The sequence below is a fragment of the Diabrotica virgifera genome, chromosome 3 (assembly GCF_917563875.1).
Source record: "Diabrotica virgifera virgifera chromosome 3, PGI_DIABVI_V3a".
NCBI lineage: Eukaryota > Metazoa > Arthropoda > Insecta > Coleoptera > Chrysomelidae > Diabrotica > Diabrotica virgifera.
In genome coordinates this window covers 87,597,761-87,625,130 of record NC_065445.1, presented here as the reverse complement: position 1 = coordinate 87,625,130, position 27,370 = coordinate 87,597,761, and the positions used below count along the sequence as shown (strand labels likewise).

Genomic DNA, 27,370 nt, shown 5'->3' with positions numbered 1-27,370 from the left:
CATTCACATTCAACTACTCTTTCTCTCTCTCTCACTTGCCGCCGGCAAAGCGGCAAGTGAGTAAGGGAGCAAGACGATGCTGTCGTTACATTCCATTCTAGAAGAGTCGTTCGGTTTTTTTCAGTAAATGAGTTGTGAGGACATTGGCGAGGAACTGAAGTGAACACCTCACTCGCGTCGATATCGTATTTCGGGCAATATTTCCGGCAACGACAGCAGCAGTGGCAATGGCTGAGTATAAATCCGGCATTATAGTCTTCTGTTTGGCAGTTTAAACTGGCAGTCTTCAAACATATGGGTACATTATTCCTTAATATCTTGCATCAGCCATGTTGTCTGCAACGTTTTCTGCGATTTATAGAAATTAAGAATTATTTATTTGCTTAAGTTGTTGAAGGAAAAAGGTGTAAAGCCCAAATAAAATTTTTAATATTTCACATTTTACATAAACAACTACATTAAAGGTGCATTTACACTGAAACAGAACATCCTGCTTTGTTTACATAATCTAAGGCATTACCAATTGTGGAATCTACAGTAGATATGAAACTAGTAATTTGTGTAACAGTATCAGACAAAGCTGGCAACAGTGATGTGGCTACCTCACCTAAAAATTGCACAATTAAACTAAGAGCTTTGATAACTGTACTTCTAAAGACTGATACGAGAAGTAAATAAGGTGTTATAGCACCACAAAAAGCTTTAATAAGTATGCTTGATACAACATTTATGACCGTGCTTATAACCGTGTTTATTATGTTGTCTATTGACAAGTCTACTGAGCCTCTAGCTTGTAAGTCTCTTTGTAGTCGACGGAGTTGATGCAAAACCAATTGGTTGTCACTTGTTTCTACTGCAGCTGAGCTAACAATATGTGCTGTGCAAGCCTGAAACAAAATGTAATTATTGATATTATATAAAAAGTGATCATTTCTTTTATTATGATTCAATTAATCGTCCAACATTATGGAACACAGTGGTCGAGCTGGGCGTACCCAAGAAACTAGCTGCGGTAACGAAAATGTGTGTAAGTCACTCTTTTGTACAAGTTAAAATAGGATTGCAGGAAGCATATCAAATGCTTCCTGCGTAAATTCTGTTCGTCGTTTAATCGTTTAACCTGTCATGCGAAAAATGTATCTAAAAATCAAACCAGACATGGCTACTCAGGTAGCAAAAATCGTACTCGCCTTTGCCAATGACGTCGATGCAGTAGCAAAATCAACATTAAAGGTTAAGGATATTTTCTCCAGCTTTGAAAAATCTGCATTAAATATCGGTCTAAAAATAAATGAAGACAAAAAATACATGGTTTTTTCAAAACAAGAACAACGGCGAATAAGGCAAACTATTAGTATAAATGATCAAAGGTTCGAAGTGGTTAAAGAATTTAAGTATCTAGGAGCAACAATCACCAATGACAACCAAATAGAACGAGACATTGAAACGCAGATAATGGCAGAAAACAGATGGCAAAACGTCTTTCACGAGCTGCAAAAATCCAGATATATAAGACCATAATATGACCAGCAGTCACATATGGAACGGAAACATGGATTCTAACAAAAAGAGAAGTAAATAAATTGCTGGTGTGGGAACGTAAAATCCTTCGAGTGATATATGGCCCTTGCAGAGACATCGTGATCATCGAAGGAGGCGCAGACACAATAACGAGTTAGAATCTCTCTTCGGAAAGGAAAATCTAGTCAGATATACTAAGGTCAATAGACAAAGATGGGCAGGGCATGTGATACGCAGTGACGGCAATCGCATTATAAATAATGTGTTTGGGGAAAGACCAGATAGGAGAAGGTCTGTAGGACGGCCTAGAAAAAGGTGGAAAGATGCAGTTAGAGATCTGGAGAAAATGGGAGTGGGACAATGGAAAATAGTGGCACAGGGCTTACAAACATGGAAGGCAATAGTAAACGCAGCAAAGACTCGCGAAGTGTTGCTACAGTATCTAATGTATATCACTATATATTTTTTAGTTAACAATAAAAGTTAAAAACGATAACAATAATTTTACCAAGTAATTAAAATCGGGGATAAACCTATAATTTTTATACTTCGACAATTCATGTGGTAGTTGATATTTCATTCATGCTAAACAGTTATTGTTTAGTAGTAGTACCGTAGTACAAAAGACGTATTTTATCATGAAACGATAATTTAACAATAATTGACCTCTATCCAGAGGCTATCACATAATAAGATTATAGTTAGGTGAAGCATTTTAAAACTGCGAAAATGATTAGGATGTAGGTTATTCACCCACAAATGCAGATTTGGATCTTAACCCATGTTGTCGTAAAGTAAGAATCTTCACGTATGAGACATATCCAGATAGCTTACACATATAGTATTTTTACTACAAAAGCGATATTACGTAGGTCAACATTTTTGACGTAAGAGAACTGTCAAAACATTAGAATGTGACTTTTCATTATTGCCATGTTTATTATACACATGGCAATAATGAAAAGTCACATTCTAATGCTTTGACAGTTCTCTTACGTCAAAAATTTTGACCTACGTAACATCGTTTTTGTAGTAAAAATACTATATACACATAGAGATGGGGTACAATAATGCCATAGCGCAGAATAATGATGGGCGGTAAAATCGATCTCGGTTTTCGAATAACAGCTGAGTAATACCTTAAGTTCACTCTTCAACCTCTCGTTTGTTCATTACAAAATGTACATGTACAAAAGTAAGCTTACGACTTTAGAAACCATAGTCTCATGTTATGTTCTGTTTTGTTGTACAGTGTTGAGATGTGATGTACAGTGTTGTTAGGTGCTATAAAGAAGAGAATGCAAGCATTTGAGATGTGGATATACAGAACAATGAAAATTATTAAACCGATTAAAATACCAACAGGCAAATTCTCAAACGAATTAATAATAAACCCGATTTACCACTAAAAAGTCGAAAGCTGGAATATCTTAATAATAAGGTAAGAGGCATTATAAGGTTTGCATCTAAAAGAGGTATTATTTAGTAATATTTCTGAAAGGACACCGTAAATTACTTGAAGGTAGAGAATATTTAGAAGTAAACCATTCTACTCTGCGGAAATTTTTGAAACAAATGTTCATTCATTATCAAGTCTTCAGTGTCTCCAAGTAATAGGACTCATATATTGTAGGTCCTGTCTGGTATTTTCACATTGATATGTACAAAACTTAATTACCACACGATGATTGAGGAATAAGGAAATTACTTTATGATGGTAAGAGAGAAATTATTGAAATGAAATTAATTGAAAAACAACAAAGGTAATGTAACAAACAGAAAAATAATTCTAGAGACAACAAAAAAATTCTATTATGATCTATATAGATGCCAGTTAACAGAAGATAATAAATCTCATATTAGAGAACCCAAAGTAACAAACCAAGGTTCAGAACTTCTGAATAATATAACGATAGAGGGAGTGAAACGAACACTAAGGGAAATTAAAAACAGCAAGGCTCCGGGAGACGACTAAAGAGTAATAGAAACAACTGTTAAAGGAGGATCCGAGAAATTGCTTTAAGTGATAACTGAGCTATTTAACCTATGTTTAAACCAAAGTATAGTCCTTTCAAAAGGTTACTGTTATTTTAAACTTCTAAAAAATTGGAATAACTGTTTTACTATTACTCATAGACGAAATATTTTTACATATTTGAAAAGCTGATAATATACACGAATTTTAAAGAAAAAGAAAGTTATTCTGGCTACATAAAATAAATAAAATATAAATTTAGATTTATACTTTATTAATGGTACACCGAATTATTGGAATCTTATATCACATAGAGTTTTTAGGGTTAACCAAGAAGGAGCCTACTCCTTCGATCCCTGAATTCGATCATAACGCAATAGCTACCCTTGCTGATGATAGAAGCAGCAAGAGAACTACAAGCCTCTTTTAACAGCCTTAACAACTGGACTAAATGCTGGAGAATTAAATTAAACGAAATGAAATCAGTACACATTAATTTTACAAACAATAAACAACAACACAGTCCTGTTATTATAAATAATACTCGGATACCATTTTTTTTTACATTAGACGCTAGGCTACGCTGGAGGGTCCATGGTAAAAAAAATAAAAAAATGTATTGTCTATTGGGAAGACCATCCACTCTGTCAATCTACAACAAAATACTTTGTGTAAACAAATTCTAAAACCTATATGGACATATGGCATCCAGCTGTGGGGTTGAGCTAGTAAGAGTAATAATTTAGACATTATTCAGCGATTCCAAAACAAAGTGCTAAAGAGCATTGTCCACGCATTGTCATAGGGACCTAGAAATGGACACTGTCAACAAGATCATTAAAAGATTTGCGGAGTCACGAACAACGACATCTTCAACACGTCAATGTTGAGGCCATCCAGCTCCTCGACAACACAGATCTGGCTAGAAGACTCAAGAGGAAGAAACCCTTCGAGTTAGTTACGTGAAAAGCAGAGTAGGTATAGTGCAAGTGATGGTCAAGGTTAATATTTGTACAACAAATTAACAGAACGTATGGGATACTAGTGAGTTTGTCCTTAGTCTTAAATTCTCATTAGTAATTTAGGCTAAAAAAAGTTTAGCATTTGTCATATTGTTTGATCAGATTGTAATGTTCTTAAGCATCTTATTGATGTTTATTAAATAAAAAATTAATATATAAGATTATTGTACTTACACAAATTACAAATATCAGCGCAATTTTCAACATTTTCAATGTGACCATTCAACAACCCTACAAACAGTAAATCTTTTGTAACAGATCTTTATTAATAATAACTTTTTATCTTGACAACTGTTTTAATGGAATAATAAACAGATTAAGACACTGATATATTTACTGACGCCACTGCTTTTCAAAACTATTACAATATTTGATATGGCTTAAAGCTTCGCTGGAAAGATATAATCCCTAAAGTTTTTTCTTAAGAATCGGGCATTTATGTGTCACTCATATTGGTAAATATAAACAAAGGTTGCATTAATTACGTTGCCTATTTGCGTTTTAATTTTTTTTAGCTTTTATTGACTGAAGATTATTAACTTTTCACCGAGATTTGATCAGTGTCAAGATATTTGCCTTGATTCATTTCACAAAAACTGATACTTTTATTATAAATGTTATTTAGCATTTTAGTGGAATTTAAGAGTATAATAATATTTAATAATATATAATATTTTATAATAATATTGTGCAACTATTTTTATTTTCGAGGAACCCTTGTATTCCGAATGTATATTTTTTTGATGTGTCATTTCTTATGTGTTATAACAATTTATTTAAAAGAAAACATAAAGTAAAAATCTAATAAAATATTTTTAAATAATTAAAAAGATATATATTTTGTAATTTAATAAATATTGAGAAAATCCAAAATTCTTTTTTCATATTTTTGTCGATGTAATTTCCGTACTAAACGTAAAATTATACAAGAGTAAAAAACCGCTATACGCCGTAAAAATGAGTGGCGCGATAATGTATTTTCATTTTGATGGAAAATAAAATTCTAGTTTTATTTTAAAAGATTTTTCCATAATATTTGCTAAATTTGAAGTAAAACGCGCCACAAAAGGATAACTTTGATACAATTTGCATTTGAAGCTCTTTTGTGGTGCGTCTTACTTCAAATTTAGCAAATATTATGGAAAAATCTTTTAAAATAAAACTAGAATTTTATTTTCCATCAAAATGAGAATACATTATCGCGCCACGTAATATTCATATCAGCTCTTTTGTATCTGGAATATTGTGTGCGCCACTCATTTTTACGGCGTATAGCGGTTTTTTACTCTTGTATCAGGAGTTTGTCAAAGTTATTTATAAATTAAATGTATGAAGTTGAATGCAATGTTTATCGAATACACGTTAAGCTTTATAAATAGTGTCGCATCTAGGGATATTATGGGCCACTGGCGAGAACTGCCGTTCTCTGGTAATAAGTTTTTAACGTACACCATACAAAAAAACACCGCTAAACTTACATTATTATGCTTCCAATTGGATTTTTCCAATTGGAATTCCATTTTTTTTTTCAACAAAATTTATTGGTTTTTTAACCCTATCTTTTTTCTTTTTTATATTAAAAAGTTTGTTAAAAAATTTTTTGTAGGTTTTTATAAGATCTATAAGACTATTAAGAGGATCGGTACGTATTTTCGGCTGCAATGCTATTCAAATGGGGATTCATTTTTTTCGAATCCTGAGAAAACTAATAAGTATTTGTGAAAAATTTAAACGCAGAATGAAAGATCACGTTATTAGCGAGGGCCGAAAGTCCCTGAGAACTTCTATAATGTTTATTCTAATAAGTTATAGGGGTGAAAAACTAAGAGAAAATTTAGTGTGATTTTTAATTTCAAATATATTATTTAAAATAAACTTTTTATTTATTCTAAGGGACTTTCGGCCCTCGGTAATAATTTAGTCTTTCATTCTGCGTTTAAATTTTTCAAAAATATTTATTGGTTTTTTCAGGATTCGAAAAAAATAAACACAATGCCGTGGTAATATTTTCCAAATCTATCTTTGTCTTGCAACGCACTCAGCCGTATATAATATTGTCAGCATATATTGTCAGTCAGACACTGACAATCAGTGACAATTTTAAATATTTGACATTGCATCGGGAATATGTTGAGTTATTGATTAAATATTATTGAAATATAGTGTATTTGATAAATAATTGATTTAAGACGTGAACTTAATAAAAAGTTATTTATTGTGTATTATTTGTGGAAGATCCAAGCAGAGAATACATCAGGATAATATATTCTGTGATCCAAGTATTTTGTTGTTAAAGATGTTCAAAATTGTAAGCGTTCCATAACAATATATTATTAAAAAATCACTTTAACACTTTTCGTCTTTTCTCGATTGAGTATTAGTCTTTGTTGTACAAATAAATTATTACAATCACTGAATACATAGTTAGTGAAAAAATTATCACATTTATTAACTGAATTAATAATTTCCAATTATAAAAATAACAGTTATCCAAGAACATTCAAAACCCATCTCTTTAAATTAATGATGACATTTTCAAGTAGAATGACATTCTAGTAATGTTTACATATCAATACCAGTGTGAATTTTACTACACGTAATTTGTCGTGTAAAGACAGAAAAAGTAGGGATACACGTAAAATATTTGCGAATTATGTACCCATAGCCTTAATATTAAATCCTTTTAAAATACCTCAGTCGCAAAAAGAGGTGACTTTGAAAGGGCTGGTAAAGGTGTTTTTTGCATGTTAATACAAGTTCTAATTGTCTGTAGCTCACTCAATTTTTATCGTAGAAAAAATTTTCGTAAACCAAGTTCTTAAAAATTAAGCAAGCTTCATTTTCATATTTTTTCGCATCTCTGATGCTAATCTTTCTATTCTGAAGAAAAGGCATGTTTTACCAAACTACAAAAATTCCTTTATTCGCTTTTAACTCCAGTTTTTTTAAAACTAATTGTTTTAAGCCGGTCAAACTTCCGTGATCTATTAAAAATACATAAATAAAAAATACGGAATAAGGTCGATGACTAATTTTAATTAGGGTGGTAATTAGGGGGTTGTTTCCGATAACTTTTTGACTGAAAAAATAGGGACTGACATTCTTTTCATTATAAGTCACTTATTTTTATTATTTTTATTATTATTAAGTCACCAACATTTTTAAGCTACAGATTTATTTTTTATTTTTGAAGATAGATCTTTTTAAACATTTAAAATTAGTTTCTATAAGTTATCCTCGAAAAATGCATACTTTTTCCGTCTTTTGACTTTGAAACTATAATATTTAGTATTTGACGAAGAAAAGCTAACATATAATAAAGTACAGCTCGATTACTATTGGTCTTAAAGAAAATTAAAAAAACACTTTGTTTCTTTTTTAAAAGCTATATATTCGTTAAGTAAAGTTGTTTTGATAAAACAAAAACTTGTTAGCTTGAGATAAAAAGTTAGATAAAACTTGAGTTATTAGCAGAAAACTGATTAATAACATTGATTTTTTTCGATATAAAACTAACACTTTCGATAACCAATAAATCGAAAACTATTAATTTTATCAAAAAAATGTATAAAACATTTTTTGCTTAGAATTAATGTTTTTACCAACATTTGCGGTCAAAATATAATAAAAAATTTCCACCCCCCCAGATGGGGTGGCAACCACCCCATGGTAAAAGCGTCTTTCGGCATCATATAGATTTTGATCCTTGGACTATCCACTACTTATTGTCAAATTTTCAAGCAAATCGATCCATTCTGTAAAAATTGCGAAGTGAAAAGTTTCAGTTCCTGGTCTAATTATACTTTGGAGCTCTATAACTTCTGAACGGCTTAACTGATTTTGATCAATAAACATGAGTTTGAAACGTATTGACAAGTAGTATCTGATGCATTCAAGATCAAGTATGATATCTGAACGTATTACAGGAATTATTGAGCTTGAAAAACCGTTTTTCCCATAAGAAATAGATTTGATCATACTACTTATGAAGCCTCGAATTTTTCCAGATATGAGGTATACACCGTTAGACGCGACTAGAGACCTCCTACAAACGCTCAGTTATTGGCGCAATTCGTAGGTTGAAGATTCTAGTAATTATCGAAAAACCAAAATTTTTAAAGTTTAATTTTTCAGTTTTTCGGCTATGGTGAGCAGTGTATATGTCTCAGCTATATCTCAGTATAGCTTAGGCACCATTTGAAAGTTTAACTCAACCCTATTGATTTGGTGTATTTGCGGTTTTCCTGTCTCTCCTTGAACCTAAGATATATACGCCCAAAAATATGCTATTTTGTAGCAATGTAAAATAAGCCCTCTAGCTGGCTTACGGTAGTCAGAAGTCAAAAATTACACCGGTTCTGAATCGGCCCTCACACCCTCTTGAAACACAGAAAAAAAATTCAGATCGGTGTAACTTTTCCACACACATACATACAAACATATCCACAAACATTTTCCCCCTTTTAAATAAAAATTGAGTCATACTTCGGAGCTCGGTAACTTTTGAATGGTATAACCGATTTTCAAAATTAGACATCCCTAAATGGGAAGGGTCGTAAAATCCACACCCTTGGACCAAAATGGAGAGTTGACATATGGATGGGTGAGTCTTTTCCTAAACTTTAAGATGGGATTTGGTCCAATTTTCAATTCAGTCACATTTAGAAAATCGAAAATTTCGTGTATATATAGTGTCGCTTGTAGGGGTATTGTTATTGGGGTTGTGCGCCACTGACGAGAACTACCGTTCTCTGGTAATTTTTGAAATTATCAGGCTAATTTATTATTACCCATTAATTCTCAATGTTGCGTAAAAGCAACATTTTTATGTATTTTTATGCATTTAAAACAAAAAATAAAGTATAAATCTAATAAAATATTTCAAAATAAATTAAAAGGGTATACGGGGTGTGGCAGAAAAAGGTAACACCGTTTCTAAGATAGATAAAAACTGAAAAATATTTGTGGTTTACACTGTAATGAAATTAAATTACATCGACAAAAATATGAAATATACAGAGTGTTTTAGAAAAATGTAACATCATCTCTAGGATAGGTAAACAACTGAAAAATAATTGGGGTTTGCGTAGTAAAATACAAGGCGCTGAAGAAAAACATTACACATTTTTTACGATTTTGCCGAATTGTAGGTAATAAAATTTGGTGGGTTTTAAGAGGTCACTTATATTTTTGTAAATATAAACAAAATTGCATTAATTACGTAGCCTATTTGCGTTTTAATTTTTTTTTCTTTTAGCTTAATATTGACTAAAGATTTTTAACGTTTCACCGAGATTTGATCATTGTCAAGATGTTTGCCTTGATTCAGTTCGAAAAAACTGATACTTTTAGTATAAATAATATTTAGCATGTTAGTGGAATTTAAGAGGATGTACTAGTATTATAGAATATTGCGCAACAATTTTTATTTTCGAGGAACCCTTGTATCCCCAATGTTGCGTTTACGCAACATTTTTAAACGTATTTTTTAAATATGACTTAAAACAAAGGGAGAACACGTCAACTGCGAAAATTATAGAACAATATGGTTATCATCGGCATGTTTTAAAATATAAACGAAAATAGTAGAGAAGAGGCTAAGGCAAGAGGTAGAAAAATAACTGGGAAAAGAGCAAGCAGCGTTTAGACCAGAAAGACAAACAAACGATAACATTTACATCATTATAAATATAATAGAAATAAGTAGAGTAGGAAGAAAGCCCATTGTAGCATTCATAGATCTAAGAGCAGCGTTCGACTCTATAGAAAGAAACATTATAATATGGCAATACTTGCAGGAAATGAAAGTACCAATTACACTGATAAAAATAATTAAAGTATATATTGAGTAATAAAAGGACGTGTACAGATAGCAAGAGAATGATCTGAAGAATTCAATTGGGAAAGAGGTATCAAACAAGGAGACAGTCTTGGCACGCTACTATTCATAATAGTCATGAACGAATTGAGTAGAAATACTGGAGAAAGAACCAAACAAATACGGACAATAATAGGATACCAAAGATTACAGCCAGTAAAATAGAAGTCTTAGTATATGCGGATGACATAGTCCTTATAGCAGATTTCGTGACAAAAATGCAAAAACTTATAATAGTCTAGTAAAATAAGATTACACTACATGTAAATCGTACAGGTGGAAAAAATTGTATATCAAAGTTTAGGTGAGTATAAAAGATATTTTCAAGAAAGTATCCAAATCATATTATAAGGGGATTATTGTTTAAATAATTGAAAAGGGGTCATTTTTGCACAATAATTACTTTTTTAACTGCTGAGGTAATTTACGTTTTAATGAAGGTCTTTAGGGTCTTTTTCTACAAAGCTGAAGGACACATCTTTCCCCTAAGACTTACTAAATTAAATTTGGCCCCCTATTTATATTTAAATAATTATATATAAAATTTAAAAATCAAATTTGCAAAAAAATTTTTTGCGTTTTAAATAAGCATTATAAATTATTTTATTTAATAGGAGAAGTTGCGCTATATTACCACTATTAAGCAAAAAAAAACTGTTTAAAAACTATTTAAAAATTTATGAGTTATTTAATTTGTTTATCAAAAATATTACTATATTTTCAATTGCAAAAACGCGGTTGTTACCAAAAGAATATAAACCTGTTTAAAATCTCATTATTTTATTTTTATTTGTGTTTTCGATAAATGTATTGATAAATTCAAATTTTAATTTAACTCCCCTCTAAAATGGCATTTGAAAATTGTTCTAATTTGTTTATAATTTGTTTTTTTAATAACTTCGCAAGGATTAAACATTTTGAAATGCTGTTCCGATAATCGAGTTCGTGGGAATTTTTCATTAATAAACAATTTTTTGTCGTTTTTTCTTCTTTTTTTTTATAGTAAAAGATATAGTTTTGCTTATAGAGGGGGTTTCATTAAGAATGTCCAATCTCTGAGTTATCGATTCTAGACCTCAAAATATTAAGATTTAACCAAAATCACTTAAATAAAATATGACTTCTTATTGAGTTATAGGGTGTTTTATTTAAAAATTATTTTTCCTCCTTATTTTAAAACTATTCGACGTATCCTTTTCATACTTGGTAGAAGGTGTAGGTACTATACACGCTATGAAATTATCTTAAATACAGGTTTCCGGCTATTACCAGAGGCGTACGACAGGGGAAAGCAAATGATTCACCCTTCCCAAATTCTACGTCACTGGCGAAATTGCCATTTTAGCACAATTTTTAGATTCTCCAATAACTTACTCTTCATTCGTAACGATAAAGTCATTAGTTTTCGAGATATTTGAAGGTAAACGCAGTAATTTTGATTAATGTTTTGTGCCGCTTAATTTTTAATTTCAAATATCTCGAAAGCTAATGATTTTATCGTTAAGACTGAAGAGTATATTATTCATTCTTAACGATAAAATCATTAGTTTTCGTGATATTTGAAACGAAAAATTAAGCGGCACAATATATTAATCAAAATAACTAAATAACTGTGACGTTACATGTTTAACTTCAAATATCTCGAAAACTAATGACTTTGTCGTTACGAGTAAAGAGGATGTTGCTTACATAGAGAGTATTGGAGAATCTAAAAATTGTGCTAAAATGGCAATTTCACCAGTGACGTAGAATTTGGGAAGAGTCAACCATTTACTGTCCCCTGTCGTACGCCTCTGGTAATAGCCGGAAACTTGTATTTAATATAATTTCATAGGGTGTTCAGTACTTACACTTTCTACCAAGTATGAAAAGGATACGTCGAATAGTTTTAAAATACTGAGCAAAAATATGTTTTTAAATTTTTAAATAAAACACCTTGTAACTCAATAAGGAGCCATATTTTGAGGTCTAGAATCTACAACTTAGAGATTGGACATTCTTAATAAATCCCCCTCTATAAGCAAAACTATATCTTTTACTATGTAAAAGGAAAAAAAGAAGAAGAAAAAACGACAAAGAAAATTTGTTAATTAGTGAAAAATTCCCAGGAACCCGATTATCGGAACGGCATTTACGGAAGTGTTTATTTTTACCTTGTACAAGTCCCCTCTTTTGGTTCTTTTGGCAAAGGATTTTTAAAAATAATGCGATATGTTCTGAACATTTTATTTATATGCGAATATATCTGCTTTGAATATTTTATTTATTTGCAACAATCAAAAAATATTTATTTAAGATATAAGTAAGAAAACACTTAGTTATACAGCTGATTAGCTCGTTAAAGGTCCCAAAATTGCTTCCCATTGTTCTTGATAATTGTCTAAAAGTGCCAGGAATAGGCGAGTAAAGTAGTTAGTTATAAGAGAAAATATATTGAAGGTTAAAAAAGAAAATGTATTATTAGCCCAAATAATATTGTTTCTAAGTGTTTGAATAATATCGTATACAACAACCCTTAAGGGCTTGGCGACATATTGTTCAATAAGATCATAAAACGTTTGCAAGTCTGTATTTACATCTCGTTTATTTATGTGAACTGATGTGCTACCTTGGCCTTGTAAGGAAGATTGAATACAATTAAATACTTAGTATTGTAGCAAAAGTATCAGCATTGATTACACCATTTTGTTCCAATATACTGTTTCCCGGATTTTTTTGATCTTCTGCGTGGCTTTGGTTTTGAAAGCATTTTCCAAGTATATTGGCCGACATATTTAATAAGATTTTGACCTGATGGTTCCGAGGTTTCAGCTCTCGTTGTAGTAAAACCTACCAGAGCGACCTGGAATTTAAAAAACATAAATTTAATCGAAAAAGCTTTTTCTGATCAAGACCCTCAATATGTTAAAAAGACGCATATTTTTCCAACGATTACAAGAGTTAATGACAGCGTTGAAGAAATTTTTCAAAAAAAAATATTAGAATACTGCAAAACTTTCGAATTTTGAAGAACCGCTTGGATTGATATGAAATTTGACATACACATAGCTAACATGCCAAAGAAAAAAGGTAATATTGCGCTGATATATGTTTTCGCCGTGGGGCGCGTACCACCTCTTCTAAGGGGTGAAAAAACATACGTTCAAAATAATACCGGCAATGGATAAACTAACTAATTCTAAGTAACTTTTGTTCTAGAGTTTTTTCACAAAGTCGATACTTTTTGAGTTATTTGCGAGTGAAAATTTTCATTTTTCAACAAAAAGAACACATTTTAGATGTTTTTCGCCAATACATCAAAAAGTAACTGTTTTATTGAAAATAGCAAAAATATACCTTATAAAAAAGTGAAAAAACTGTATGAAGTATGAAGTCTCTAAACCCAATAGAAGCCGAGTTGTAGTTAATGAAAAGTAGGTATCTACTTATTCGTCAAATTCCAAATCGAATATTTCAACGTGAAATAATCAAAAAATGAAGCACATATACGGGAAAACTCATCATAACTTGTTTACTGTGTTTAAAAAAGGTTTTTTTAAGTTTCTTGCACTAAAAGTAAGCCAATTACGCTGCAAATAAAGTCGGTCCCTTTTTTGTAAAAAATATCGTAAAAATCACCCCCTACTTACCATCCCAAATGAAATTAATCGTTACCGGTTCACAAGTTACTCCCCTTACATCATATTGTTTATATGATTTGTAAGTTTCATTGGTTCAAAGTGCTTATTTTTGAAAAGGCTGCAGTTGAAAGAACTTGAACGAGTCACTAATAACGAGTGTATGCAAATTTTGAACAGCCATATTTTAACCAATTGTTTCGAAAATATTCAGAAAAGCAAAACCTCATTTTTTTACTCTTTGCTATTTTTGGTATCACTAATAATTTTTAAAATTATTTGAAACAATGCTTGTTTTTCAAAATTAAAAAAAAATACTTTAACGCAATTTTTTTTCAAAAATAAGCACTTTGAGCCGATAGGTCTGGATCCCGCGTATGAAAAAAAAGTTGATTAATAGCAAGCTGAAAATTTGTTAATAGCTTAAGGGTGTCTAGTCGGACAAACTTTGATATATGGGAACACTGGAACAGGGGAAATTTTAATTGTGGAACAGGTTAAAAATTTGGAACGGTCAGACCACGAAAACTGCACATGTATTTTGTCCGACAGAGCAGACTTAAAATCTCCGAACAGAAATTAAACTCTCATGCAAAAATCAGACTGCTGTTTATCACCAAATGGGCGTTTTAATGAATGGAAGATGTAAAATATGTCAAATGACAGAAATTATGACAGGTGATAAATAGCAGTCTGATTTTTGCATGAGAGTTTAATCTCTGTTCGGAGAGTTTAAGTCTATTCTGTCGGACAAAATATATGTGCCGTTTTTGTGGTCTGACCGTTCCAAATGTTTAACCTGTTCCACAATTAAAACTGCCCCTCTTCCAGTGTTCCCATATATCAAAGTTTATCCGACTAGACACCCTTAAGCTATTAACAAATTTTCAGCTTGCTATTAATCAACTTTTTTTTTCATACACGGGATCCAGACCTACGATGAAACTTACAGATTATAAAAACAATACATAAGTAAAGTAACTTGTGAAGCGGTAATGATTAATTTCATTTGGTTTCATTTGATTTTTTTTACTAAAAAAAGGGACCAACTTTATTTGCAGCGTAACTTGCTAAAGAACGCAGTTTATATGCAGTTTATCCACTTCCGGACTAATTTTGAACGTATGTTTTTTTACCTCCGAAAAGGGGTAGTACTCACCCCCGAGTGATCACATTTTTTCTTTGGCTTATTAGTTATGGAGCAAAAACTGTGATTAAAAAATGTTCTAAAAGATTTTTAAAAATAATACGAGTATATTTTTTAAACACTTTATTTATTTGCAACAATCAAAAAATATTTACTTAAAACGTAAGTAATAAACAACTGGTTTATGCAGCTACTGAGCTCGTTGAAGTTCCTAAAATTGAATCAACTTGGTTTTGTACAAGATCTATCATCTGCAGGAACATGGAAACACTGCTGTTAGTCAATTCGTTAATAACGGTTTGTATGGGATTATCAGATTTTTCCTGAACAGCAAAGGAATTAATAAGATCTCTAAGTGTTTGAAGAATACCATTTACAAGATCCCTTATGGGCTGGACGAGCAAATTTTCGATAACATCAGAAAACGCATCTCTTGTTTGCAAGCTTTTACTTTTAGCTTGTATCGATGCTGTAGTGGTAGAAGTTCCTTCCTTGATTACAGTCGAAAATAATTCAGTAATTTGTGCTTTAATATTCTTTATTATGCCTGAAACTGTTTGAACTGCGTTGTTGATAGTGTTAATAACAATGCTTTGAATGGGATCTGTTACGGATGCGGGATCGACGTAGTAAGAAAGAATGAGTTTATCAATACCGTCAAAAATTGAGTTTACATGAGCAATTAGTGGTTGCAAGATGATGGTGGAAATAACTTCTTGAAATAGATTTAATGGAAATGCTAGATCTCTTCTAAATCTTGGATTTAATTGTCTGGAAAAGACGAACATGTCGATGTCTTGAACACTCATTTCTTGGTTGTATAAAAGAGCGTTAATAGCTGGTGTCACATCTCGTTTATTTATGCGAATTGCTGTACTACCTTGGCCTTGTAAGGAGGATTGAATACAATCACTGAGTATTGCAGCAAAAATATCAGCATTGATTTTTATACCATTTTGTGTTTTGACAAAGATGTCAACACCAGCTTGTGCGTTTAAAACTTCCAATATATTGTTTCCTGTATACATTTGATCTTCTGCGTTGCTTTGGTTTGGAAAACATTTTCCAAGTAATTGGCCGACATATCTAACAAGATTTTGACCTGGTGGTCCTGATATTTCAGCTCTCGTTGTAGTAGAACCTACCAGAGCTACCTGAAATTAAAAAAATAAACATTTAATCGAAAAAAGTTTGCTTGTTCAAGATCTTTAATATATCAAAAGGACGAAACAACTATTATATGAATATACAGTAAGCGCCTCGCTAGTAGACATACGGGTACCTAATTTCTCGGTGTAGGCTAATCCGGCCCTTTCTTACCTGTGACTTTTATGTCTGTCATGTCATGTGACTGTCGTGAAACTATTCAAAATAATTGTTTTTCCATGCAAAAAGAATGTGTGTGTACTTTGTACGCACGTAAGAAGTTATACTTCTAAATATTATGATTTCAATGAACTAAATATACTTTCGGACAGTTTATTTGTATTTTATTTAAAGATTAAATTAATTTTTACTTACTACTTTCCAAAAAATTTTATTAAAACAATATCAAAAATTAAAAAAAGATTAGAAAACACCAGGATTTAAACCGGGGACCTCTTGATCTCCTGTCCAGCGCTCTACCACTGAGCTATACCTTTTTTTTTATACGGTCTACAAGATTTCTCAGACATAGTGACAAACATACGAAGTGAATTATAAAATACTTTAAATATTACTTATTATCTTATTCCCGAGGTAGACAAGTCCAAATACACAAAAATTATAATAATAGTTATTTATGATATAAATGTTAAAAGCACAATGTTAAGGCATGTATGTGAAAGTTTCGTGTGAAAGATTCGCTTCGCTCATTCTGCAATTCTGTACTTTTTAACACCTATATCATACAATATTTTTTCTACAAACGTCTTATATATCAACAATTATAATTTATTCATTCTCAATTATAGGACAATACCTACAAAAACTTTTACTTGAACTTGACTGACATTCCATTTTTATATTTTTCTTGACATTACATCAAAACTGCCTATACTGTCAATACGTAAATCATAACAACTATAGAATAACATCTACTTTTATTTTTGTATATTCTAAAAAATTTTAATAGTTTTTTTCTAGAAACGTGTTAAAAATGCAATAATACAGTTTAAATTAAATTTAAAAAAACCTTTTAAACGTTAATGTTTAAACCTTTTAAATGTTAATAAATGAAATATAAATATTTTGACGTTTCACAATTTGACAAATCACTTTTTTAACTGCAGTGCCTTAAAATTTTTAAAGCACTAGTGCTTTAAAGTAGCATTTTTAACGATCCTATGGAGTGCTATAAATTGCATTTTTAACACGTTTATAGAAAAATGTCTTTAAAAACACTAATATATCCTTTCCACACCTTTTCTGGACTGATACATACATAAATTAAAACATTTAGTAACGAACTCCATACTGTCTGTGTGCGCATGCGCGCAGATTAATAAAATTTCACCCTCAATCGCGCCTAAAGAAGTATAACTTCAAAAATACATTAATTAATACTATTGTTACTCTGCTTAAAAAAAAAAACTTTATTTAAACACCAAAAATATGGCGATACTTTATAACTTTTACAACTTAAATATAATGACAACAATAAACTTCAAATACAGCTGTTCTATAATCTGTCAACTCTCTATGTTTATACTGGTTTCTATACATTGTCTGATGTTATAGACGTCACTAGACATAAAAGTAAACAGTGTAACAGGTGACAGGTCCAGGACTGTATTACCTTAATGTACCTGTGTATCTAGTAGCGTGGCGTTTACTGTAGATATAGCTGAAGAAAATTTTCAGAAAGAAATTATTACAAATTAAATCTAAGTATAATATTATTACAAAAGTGAATTTTAAGTTAATCAGGTTTCCGGGTTGAACCGCGCCGATTGTCACTGTGCCTAGCTTTCGACATACTCTCTGAAGTCTTCCCTTTCAAGGCTTCCGGGGTCTCAGGCTCCCGCTTCCCGAGACACTACACTTTTCACTAGGCACTGCACCACTGTGCACTACATCTTAAATGTCTAACTTGCACATTGTTTGGGGTTTCTTGTCCGTAAGACGATTCTTAATTCGCAGAATAGAACTAAGTATTACCTACTCATATTCACAAAGCCTGACTTTTCTTTCACTTCGCCTTATTTACTCTCAACCGAATGTTGTCACTTACATTTGTTGAATGAAAAATATTGTCAAATGATATCTACTTCGTATTGATAATGTTCAAAGTTCAGTGTTAAGGGGGTAGGCGCAAAATCTTGCTGCAATGCTATTTAAATGCACTCATTTTTTTCGAATCCTGAGAAAACTAATAAATATTTTTGACAAATTTAAACGCAGAATGAAAGATTACATTATTACCGAGGGCAGAAAGTCCCTGAATGAACAAAAAATTTCTGTTGAATGAAATATTTGAAATTAAAAATCACACTAAAGTTTCTTTTTTCGCCCCTGTAACTTATTAAAATAAACATTGTAGAAGTCTTTGGGGACTTTCGGCCCTCAGTAATGATGTAATCTTTCATCCTGCGTTTAGATTTTTAAAGAATCGTTTTCTCAGGATTCCAAAAAAATTAATGCATCTAAATAGCATGCGATCAAAATTTTGCGCCTACCCCGTTAATTTAATTTATCAAAATTAATATATGTATAAACATTTTATACCGGAACCGAAATTTAAAATCGATTTGGGCAGAAACCTAACCAACATCCACATCAAAATATACTACAGACCAGGAACCGAAGCTTTCCACCTCGCAATTTTTACAGAATGGATCGATTTGCTTGAAAATTTGAGAATAAGTAGTGGATAGTCCAAGGATCAAAATCTATATAATGATGCTGAAAGGCGCTTTTACCATGGGGGTGGTTCCCACCCCATCTCGGGGGTGGAAATTTTTTTATTATATTTTGACCGCAAAAGTTGATAAAAACATTCATTCTAAGTAAAAGATGTTTTATACATTTTTTTGATAAAATTAATAGTTTTGGATTTATTCGCTATTGAAAGTGTTAGTTTTGTATAGAAAAAATCAACGTTTTACGATATATGTACTCATTTACGATTCACTCAATTTTTGCCGTAGAAAAATTTTTTTCAAGCCAAGTTCTTGGGAATTAAATAACCTACAATTTTATATTGAAACATTTTTCGTATACCTGATGCTAATCTTTCTATTCTGAAGAAAGTTGCATTTTTTACCAAACTACAAAAATTCGTTATTCGCTTTTAACTCCAGTTTTTTAAAAACTAATCATTCTAAGCCAGTCAAACTTCTAGAATCTATTAATAATACATAAATAAATAAGAATGAATAAGGCCAATGACTGAAAACACCGCCAACTTACATTATTATGCTTCCAATTGGATTTCTCCTTTTTATTTTCAAAAAAATATATTGATTTTTTAACCGTAACTTTTTTATTTTTATCTTAGAAGGATTGGTTAAAAACAATATTGTAGGTTTTTACAAAATCTATAAGCCTATTAATATTAAATCTTTTTAAAATCCTCAGTCGCAAATAGAAAGGGTTGACTTTGAAAGGGTTGGTAAAGGTGGTTTTTGCATGTTATTACAAGTTTTAATTGTCAATAGCTCACTCAATTTTTGCCGTAGAAAAAATTTTTGCAAACCATGTTTTTGAGAATTAAATAAGCTACAATTTCATATTCAAACATTTTTTCGTATCTCTGATGCTCATCTTGCTATTCTGGAGAAAAGACCATTTTTTTCCAAACTACAAAAATTCGTTATTCGCTTTTAACATTTTTTTAAAAACTAATTCTAAGCCGGTAAAATTTCTCGAACCTATTAATAATACATAAATAAAAAAGACCAAATAAAGTTAATGACTAATTTTAATTAGGGTGGTGATTAGGGGGTTGCTTGCGATCACTTTTTCGCTGACAAAAATAGGGACTGACATTCTTTTCATCATTATTTTTCATTAAGTCACTTAATTTTTGAGCTAGAGACATTTTTTTTTATTTATGGAGATAGATATTTTTAAGTACTTTAAATTAGTTTGAACAAGTTGTCCTCGAAAAATGCATAGTTTTCCTGTCTTTTGGCTTTGAGACTACAATATTTGGCATTTTACGAAGAGCCAACACATAATAAAGTATAGCTCGATTACTATTGGTCTTAAAGAAAATTAAAAAAAAAAAAAGGTTTTGTTTATTTTTTTAAAAGGCACATTTTTGTTAAGTAAAGTTATTTTGATAAAACGAAAACTTTTGGAGTTATTAGCAGAAAACTTATTATAAACATTGATTTTTTCTATATAAAACTAAAACTTTCGATAGCGAATAAATCTAAAACTATCAATTTTATCAAAAAAATGTATAGAGCGTTTTTTGCTAAGAATGAACGTTTTTACCAACTTTTGCGATTAAAATATAATAAAAAATGTCCACCCCCGAGATGGGGTGGCAACCACCCCCATGGTAAAAGCGCCTTTTGGCATCATATAGATTTTGATCCTTGGACTATCCACTACTTATTCTCAAATTTTCAAGGAAATCGATCCATTCTGTAAAAATTGCGAGGTTTTGTCCTATTTTAGCTTCATTACTTGGACTAATAATCATAGAATCTCTTTTATCGTCATGGACAAGATAATAGAAACTGTAAATGAAACCAACATTGGCTACAAAATGGGCAACCGAGCTTCTAGTTCAGAAAATGAAGATGACCTTCAGCGCCTACTTTACAAACTCAATATAACAGCACACAAGTTAAACATGTTAATATCCCACGAAGAGACCCAGTCAATGCTTATAGCCCAGAGCCCAACCAGATGAACCCAATACAAAAAGACCACAAGGAAGACCCCCAAAAGAGGTGGTGGTATTACATCTGGACATCAACTTCACAAGAGCTGGAATGATAGAATAAACAGGATCATGTTCTACAGGGTGTTTCATTAGGAAACGGAAATACTTTAACGGTTAATAGAGGTCACCGAGCCGGTTCTAGATATACTACATTTTTTGCCCTACCGACTTTTATAACCGAGTTACAGGGTGTTTTATCGATTTTGCCCATTTCTTTCCTAAGCCATAACTTTAGAACCATCCTGTATATTTTTTTGATATTTGGTACACGTATGTCTCATTCAAAACCCAAACGACCGACATACTAACCATAAGAAAAATCCAGGTCCGTATTAACAAAAAATTATAAAGTAATTGTGACCTCAAAACAACACCCTGTATATTTAAATTTTGAAAATCTGTTTGCATATTTGAAAAGAGCACAAAAAAGTAAGTTTAATGGTTCGCTTCAATTTTTCGGCCAGACAATTTTATGACTTTAATTTTCAAATTATATTGAATTTTTAAAGAACTCTGACATAAAAAGCAGGTATTATTAACTTTTAGTTATAAATTATTAAAGTTAATGAATAAATACTCATTTTAAAAATAATCAATACTTATTTACCACATTGGAACGACCCAATTACTAATGACAAGAAAAATCCAGGTCCGGATTAACAAAAAAATACAAAGTAATTGCGACCTTGAACCAACACCCTGTATATTGAAATTTTGAAAATTTGTCTGCGCATTTTAAAAGAGCATAAAAAACTGTGATTAAAGGTCCATTTTTATTTTTTCGCCATTGATTTAATTACATCAATTTTGAAGTTATATTGAAATTTTAAAGAACTCTGAGATTAAAATCAGGTATTATTAACTTCTAATAGTTTAATGTTAATGAATCAATACTTAAATACTTAATACTTATTTACCACGCAGACTTCATGGATTCTCTGGATTTGTAGCTGTATGCACATCATTAAAAATTAGAATTGCGAGAATTGGGATATTTTAATGATTTAGTAAAGAATTAAAAAAACAGCTATACTTATCTAATAAAAAAAATTGGTTTAAACAATTCAACAATTTAACATAAATTAAAAATATTTGAACTACATATAACAGTTGCTCAAATTAAAAAAATGCATTTCCTTGCTCGTTTTAAAAGATTTCGAATCGATTTTCTAATTACATTGGGATTATTTATCATTTTTCTGGCAGCTTCTTGTGAACTTAATTAATAATTACTCAATATGATTTCAAAATTGCTGTAATTAAATTATCTTCGCAAAAATTTGACATGCACCTTTTAACGCAGTTTTTATGCTCTTTTAAAATACGCAAACAAATTTTCAAAATTTCAATATACAAGGTGTTGTTTCAAGGTCATAATTACTTTATATTTTTTTTAAACCGGACCTGGATTTTTCTTGTCATTAGTAATTGGGTCGTTCCAATGTGGTAAATAAGTATTGATTATTTTTAAAATGAGTATTTATTAATTAGCTTTAATAATATATAACCAAAAGTTAATAATATCTGCTTTTTAATGTCAGATTTCTTAAAAATTTCAGTATAATTTCAAAATTAAAGTCATAAAATGATCTGGCCGAAAAATTGAAGCGAACGATTAGACTTAGTTTTTTGTGCTCTTTTCAAATATGCAAACAGATTTTCAGAATTTCAATATACAGGGTGTTGTTTTAAGGTCACAATTACTTTATAATTTTTTGTTAATACGGACCTGGATTTTTCTTATGGTTAGTATGTCGGTCGTTTGGGTTTTAAATGAGACATATGTGTACCAAATATCAAAAAAAATATACAGGGTGGTTCTAAAGTTATGGCTTAGGAAAGAAATGGGTAAAATCGATAAAACACCCTGTAACTCGGTTATAAAAGTCGCTAGGGCAAAAAATGTAGTATATCTAGAACCGGCTCGGTGACCTCTATTCACCATTAAAGTATTTCCGTTTCCCAATGAAACACCCTGTATAACAGGAAGAAGGATAGCATTAGAAAATATTGCAACACATGGAACTATACTTCAAAATTGAACTGACGCTTTAAAAATTAAATTCACAACCATTATCTAATCTACCAGTTTTGGGAAGTTATTTTCTTGTGGCATTTTTTTGACGTTTCGATTTCCACTTTCAAACATCGACAAACGTCAAAATAAGAAATCAATAAATTGTTAAATTGGGAAGTTTTTATAAGATATTGGTAGTGGAACTCTGAGATCATATCAATGAATTATTAATCTGCTATACCTCCCAAAAACTACAGTAAAACCAAATTGAAACCAAACTACTTACAGCCAAAATTGTAATCAAAAACTTCATCTCGAACAAGCACCTTATCGTTTCTTGAATAAACGTTATATCATTTTAATTATTTCCACACTAAAACATATTGTATCTTTAGGTAAATAAAAAAAGTTATCTTTATATCTAGTATTGCATGAGTTTGAGAAATATTTATACAGAACGAACTTTTAAAGAAAAATGAGAGTGCTTCTGTTTGGAAACCTGTTTTAAGAGAATTTTCTTTTATTTCTAAAATGGGGTTTATTTGACATCGTCATAGAAGTAGTCATAATCGAACGGAATTCCTTTTTATTTCTTTGAGTTTTCGATATTCTCACAATTTTCTCTTCTTAATGTTCATTGTGACATCGTATTATTTTCCATATTTATTCTATTCTATTTGGTCACCAGTCTCTTCACCAGACCTTCAATATATTCGGCTAAAGAGAAAGTGTCATCTGCATATCTAATTCATTAATGGGAATTCCATGTATCTTTATTCCAGCTGTTTCACCCTCAAGAGTTTTTTCAGGATCTTTTCTGAGTTTGAATTAAAAAGAATTGGCGACAATACGCATCCCAGTCTCACCCCACGTCTAATTTCAATTTCCTCTGACTGCTGTTCGTTAACACATACTTTTGCTCGCTGTAGTACACATTCGATATGATCCTGAGGTTAGTGTATTCTATCTTCTTTGATTTCAGGACATTCATTAATTGTGCATCTCATACTTTATCAAATGCTTTATTATAGTCAATAAAACACGCATATACATCTTTATTGACGTCCAGGCACCTTTACATATAACAAAACTATAACAAACAAATCTCCCCCAGGACATAGAAGGAAGATACCCAAGTGTGGTCACTCATCAAGCAACTGAAGAAATGACAATGGAAACCCCCAGACTGAATTGGAACACTGATTCGAAGAATGAATAGTAAATAAAATCAGGAAGCTCAAGTTGCACCTCAGGCCACCGCTGCCTGGAGGTCTCGTGCAGGAGCTCTCAAATCAGCCTAAAAATCTCCAAAGCCATCAACATCAATCAACCCAACAACATGCCACAAACGGAAGTCAACTCTGCACAACCAAATAAGACAACTTCAACCAAACAAGACAAACAGTGAATTGTTTTTTTTTTTAACTAACGAAACTGTTTCACTAACATTCAACGAAAATGTAAATTTCCATGAAACAACTCGTTTGGCATGATGTAATGCCTGAGAAACTAATGTAAACTTAGTGACAGAAGGAAGCTAAGTTCAGAGTTTCAAAATACGTGCCCACCTCTAACCCGATGTAGCAGTCTAGCTAACAGGAAGATCATAAATCCAAAGAGCTGCCATCAAAAAAAAACTTTAACTCATGTCCATGAACCGGCAAGTGTTGTCAATGAGAAGAATCCAAAACAACAATTATTCAGATTATCAGTTGATTAAGTAAAAAAAGAGCTTCACGCGTTCCTGATCTTTGCAAACCCCAAATTGTGTATCATTAATGTCTATGTCCAGTTTATGATATATTCGATTATGGATGACTTTCAGTAGCAACTTTAGCACATGGAACAACAAGCTTTTGCTTATGGTGCTTCATGTTTTTTTGCTCCATGTGCTTTTAAGCACATGGAACTTTAGCACATGGAATGCGGTAATCGCCGCATTCTCTTGCGTTTTTTTAGATAAATAAAGATCGACGTTAACCAGTCTTTGGATAATACGCGTGAACTGTAAATTTGGTTTAAGAGTGTCACTGAAACATCAATGTGCTTCTCATCTATAATTTTTAGTACTTCGATGTATGTCAAGTCCAGGGCTTTTTTCATTGTTCATTGTTTTTAATGCTTGTATAGTCCAAGTAAACAATATAGTGAAAAGGGTCAGATTTGTAGGTTTTGGTAGTTCGGTTTTAAGCTATGGTCCGGCGGTTAGTTTTTTCTGGTAACTAAATATGTAATTATTACAATATGTCTTCATTTGTCATATCTGAACCTATTTCTTCTGAAGTCCATGTGTTCCAGGTCCCCTCTTTCATAATCGAACAGTTCGTCGATGTACTCTCCCCAGCGTTGTACTTTCTCATCCGTCTGTGTTGTTATTTTTTCCCCTGGAAGCCGTCTGTTGTGAACCGGTTGTACTGCAGCCACTTGGCTTATTGTACATCTTCCATTGTTTATGAAACCCATTCCAGAATTCTGGAACCCTGTACCAGCTTGTACAGGTCTAGTGGGTGGGTGCCATATAAATTTGGAGTAATTTCGATGTCTCCGAAAAGTGTTTGCCGCCTCCGATCCAATGCCTCACAGTCATGCAAGATATGGTTGACTGTTTCAGGTTCTCTGTTACAGAGTCTGCAGCTCAAGTCTCCATGAAACAGCCCCATTGTATGTAGGTGACCCTTAACTGGCGCATGTCCAGTGAGGAAACCTGTTATGACTCTGAGCTGATTCCTGCTTGTTTTCAGCAGTAACTCAGCTCTACTAGCACATGTCCGTCCGATATACATCTTGCCATGTGTTTGACCGGGTACACTCTCCCAGTGTGAGTTGTGTTGGCTTCGGATCCAGGCTTTTTTTCGTTCGCGGACGGTGCTTTTTGGCACTCCCACGGCCGGCTCTGGACCCAGGTATTTTGTAGCTGATGCTCTCTTGGCAAGTGCATCAGCTCTTTCATTGCCGTATATGCCCCGATGACCTGGAACCCATACCAGTATAACACTGTTATGTTGTGCCAGTCTATCAAGTTCTTGTCGACATTCCCACACCAGCCTAGAGTTCACCTTAGGGCTTATAAGAGCCCCAATGGCTGCTTGGCTATCTGTGCATATGTTAACCCGCTGCAGTTCGAATGCCCTCAGATTGTTTTCTCTTGCACACTGCAAGATTGCAAAAATCTCTGCCTGAAATACGGAGGTACATTCCCCCAGTGGAATAGAAATGTTGAAATTTCCACCACTATAGAATATTCCTGCTCCCGAACCGTCTGCAGTTTTAGACCCGTCCGTATACCAGGTGCAACCCTGCAGTCTGCGTCGAGAGTTTCCTCTGTCCCATTCGTCTCGTGGGCAAATGTCCACTTGAAAAGGTACTTCAGGCATATATCTTGATGTCATATGGTCAGAAATCATCATCCATTCGGCATCATTAATTTCATTCGTTATTTTACTATGTCCTGATTTAACTGGTACGTTGCTCAGGTTTTCTCGCAGTCTATAATAGCCCATTCTCGCCTCACCTCTTATTGTTATATGTAAAGGAGGGAGATCCAGTAGTGCCTCCATAGCTGCCGTAGGTGTGCCCCTCATAGCCCCCGTGATCCCGAGACAAGCAAGTCTTTGCACCTTGCTTAATTTGATGATGGCACTTTTTTGCTGCACTTTTGGCCACCATACCACTGATGCATATGTAATTGTGGGTTTTACCACCATGTTATAAGTCCAATATACCATGTCTGGTCTCAAACCCCACATTTTTCCATGAGTACGTCTGGCTACCATTAACGTAGATACCGCTCTCTTCGTTATTCTTTCTATCTGCTGATTCCAAGTAAGTCTTGAGTCTAATATTATCCCGATCTGTGTTGTTATAATCCCGTGTATATCTAGAAGTGCACCAGTGAGATTTTGTTTTCTCAATCCTGCCATTTCTTGTGTAGATTAAATAGATCGCATTTCTCTTTAAAGTATTTTTCTTTTGCCTGCGTTATCATCTTCCTGATTTCGTGGTTGATCTCCCTGTATTTATTGTTATCGTTGTTCTTACATTGTCTCCGTTGTTCCATCATATTAAGTAGTTTCTCTTTACACGGTTCCAGTAGACAATGTTTTTGACGATACCAGTGCTCGTCATTAGTGTCTTACGTTCAGTTTGCTACAGTTCATATGCAGTTAGTGTTCAAGTTATTCTTTTACGTTGGTTTGTATAAGCTTGCTTGTGTCTATTTTAGAAATTATTTTTTATCTTTTAAATGTGAGTGTAATTCTGGCAATAAGTGGGTTGTGATCTGAAGCCACGTCTATTTGGTTCCTAACTACTT

The 27,370-nt window shown here is 32.2% G+C and overlaps 3 protein-coding genes across 3 annotated transcripts in view; 1 reads left to right on the top strand and 2 right to left on the bottom strand.

The window, feature by feature from the left end:
- Positions 1-27,370, top strand: part of LOC114330519 (pyruvate dehydrogenase [acetyl-transferring]-phosphatase 1, mitochondrial) — a 104,344-nt gene that overhangs the window by 18,384 nt on the left and 58,590 nt on the right. The window lies entirely within an intron of this gene.
- LOC114330521 (uncharacterized) lies at positions 413-4,961 on the bottom strand. The gene is made up of 2 exons (XM_028279868.2): positions 4,693-4,961; positions 413-887 (listed from the first exon to the last, which is right to left on the bottom strand). The coding sequence occupies exons 1-2, from the start codon at positions 4,738-4,740 to the stop codon at positions 471-473; spliced, it is 465 nt and encodes a 154-aa protein (XP_028135669.1). The 5' UTR covers positions 4,741-4,961; the 3' UTR covers positions 413-470.
- LOC114330520 (uncharacterized) lies at positions 15,265-23,513 on the bottom strand. The gene is made up of 2 exons (XM_028279867.2): positions 23,345-23,513; positions 15,265-16,314 (listed from the first exon to the last, which is right to left on the bottom strand). Exons 1-2 carry the CDS (start codon positions 23,369-23,371, stop codon positions 15,343-15,345), a joined length of 999 nt encoding a protein of 332 aa, XP_028135668.1. The 5' UTR covers positions 23,372-23,513; the 3' UTR covers positions 15,265-15,342.

Coding starts and splice junctions, on each gene's coding strand:
- LOC114330521 (XM_028279868.2), bottom strand. CDS start 4,740: ATGGTCACATTGAAAATGTTGAAAATTGCGCTGATATTTGTAATTTGT. Junction 888..4,692: donor CGCTGATATTTGTAATTTGT/GTAAGTACAATA, acceptor ATTTTGTTTCAG/GCTTGCACAGCACATATTGT.
- LOC114330520 (XM_028279867.2), bottom strand. CDS start 23,371: ATGAAGTTTTTGATTACAATTTTGGCT. Junction 16,315..23,344: donor TTTTGATTACAATTTTGGCT/GTAAGTAGTTTG, acceptor TTTTAATTTCAG/GTAGCTCTGGTAGGTTCTAC.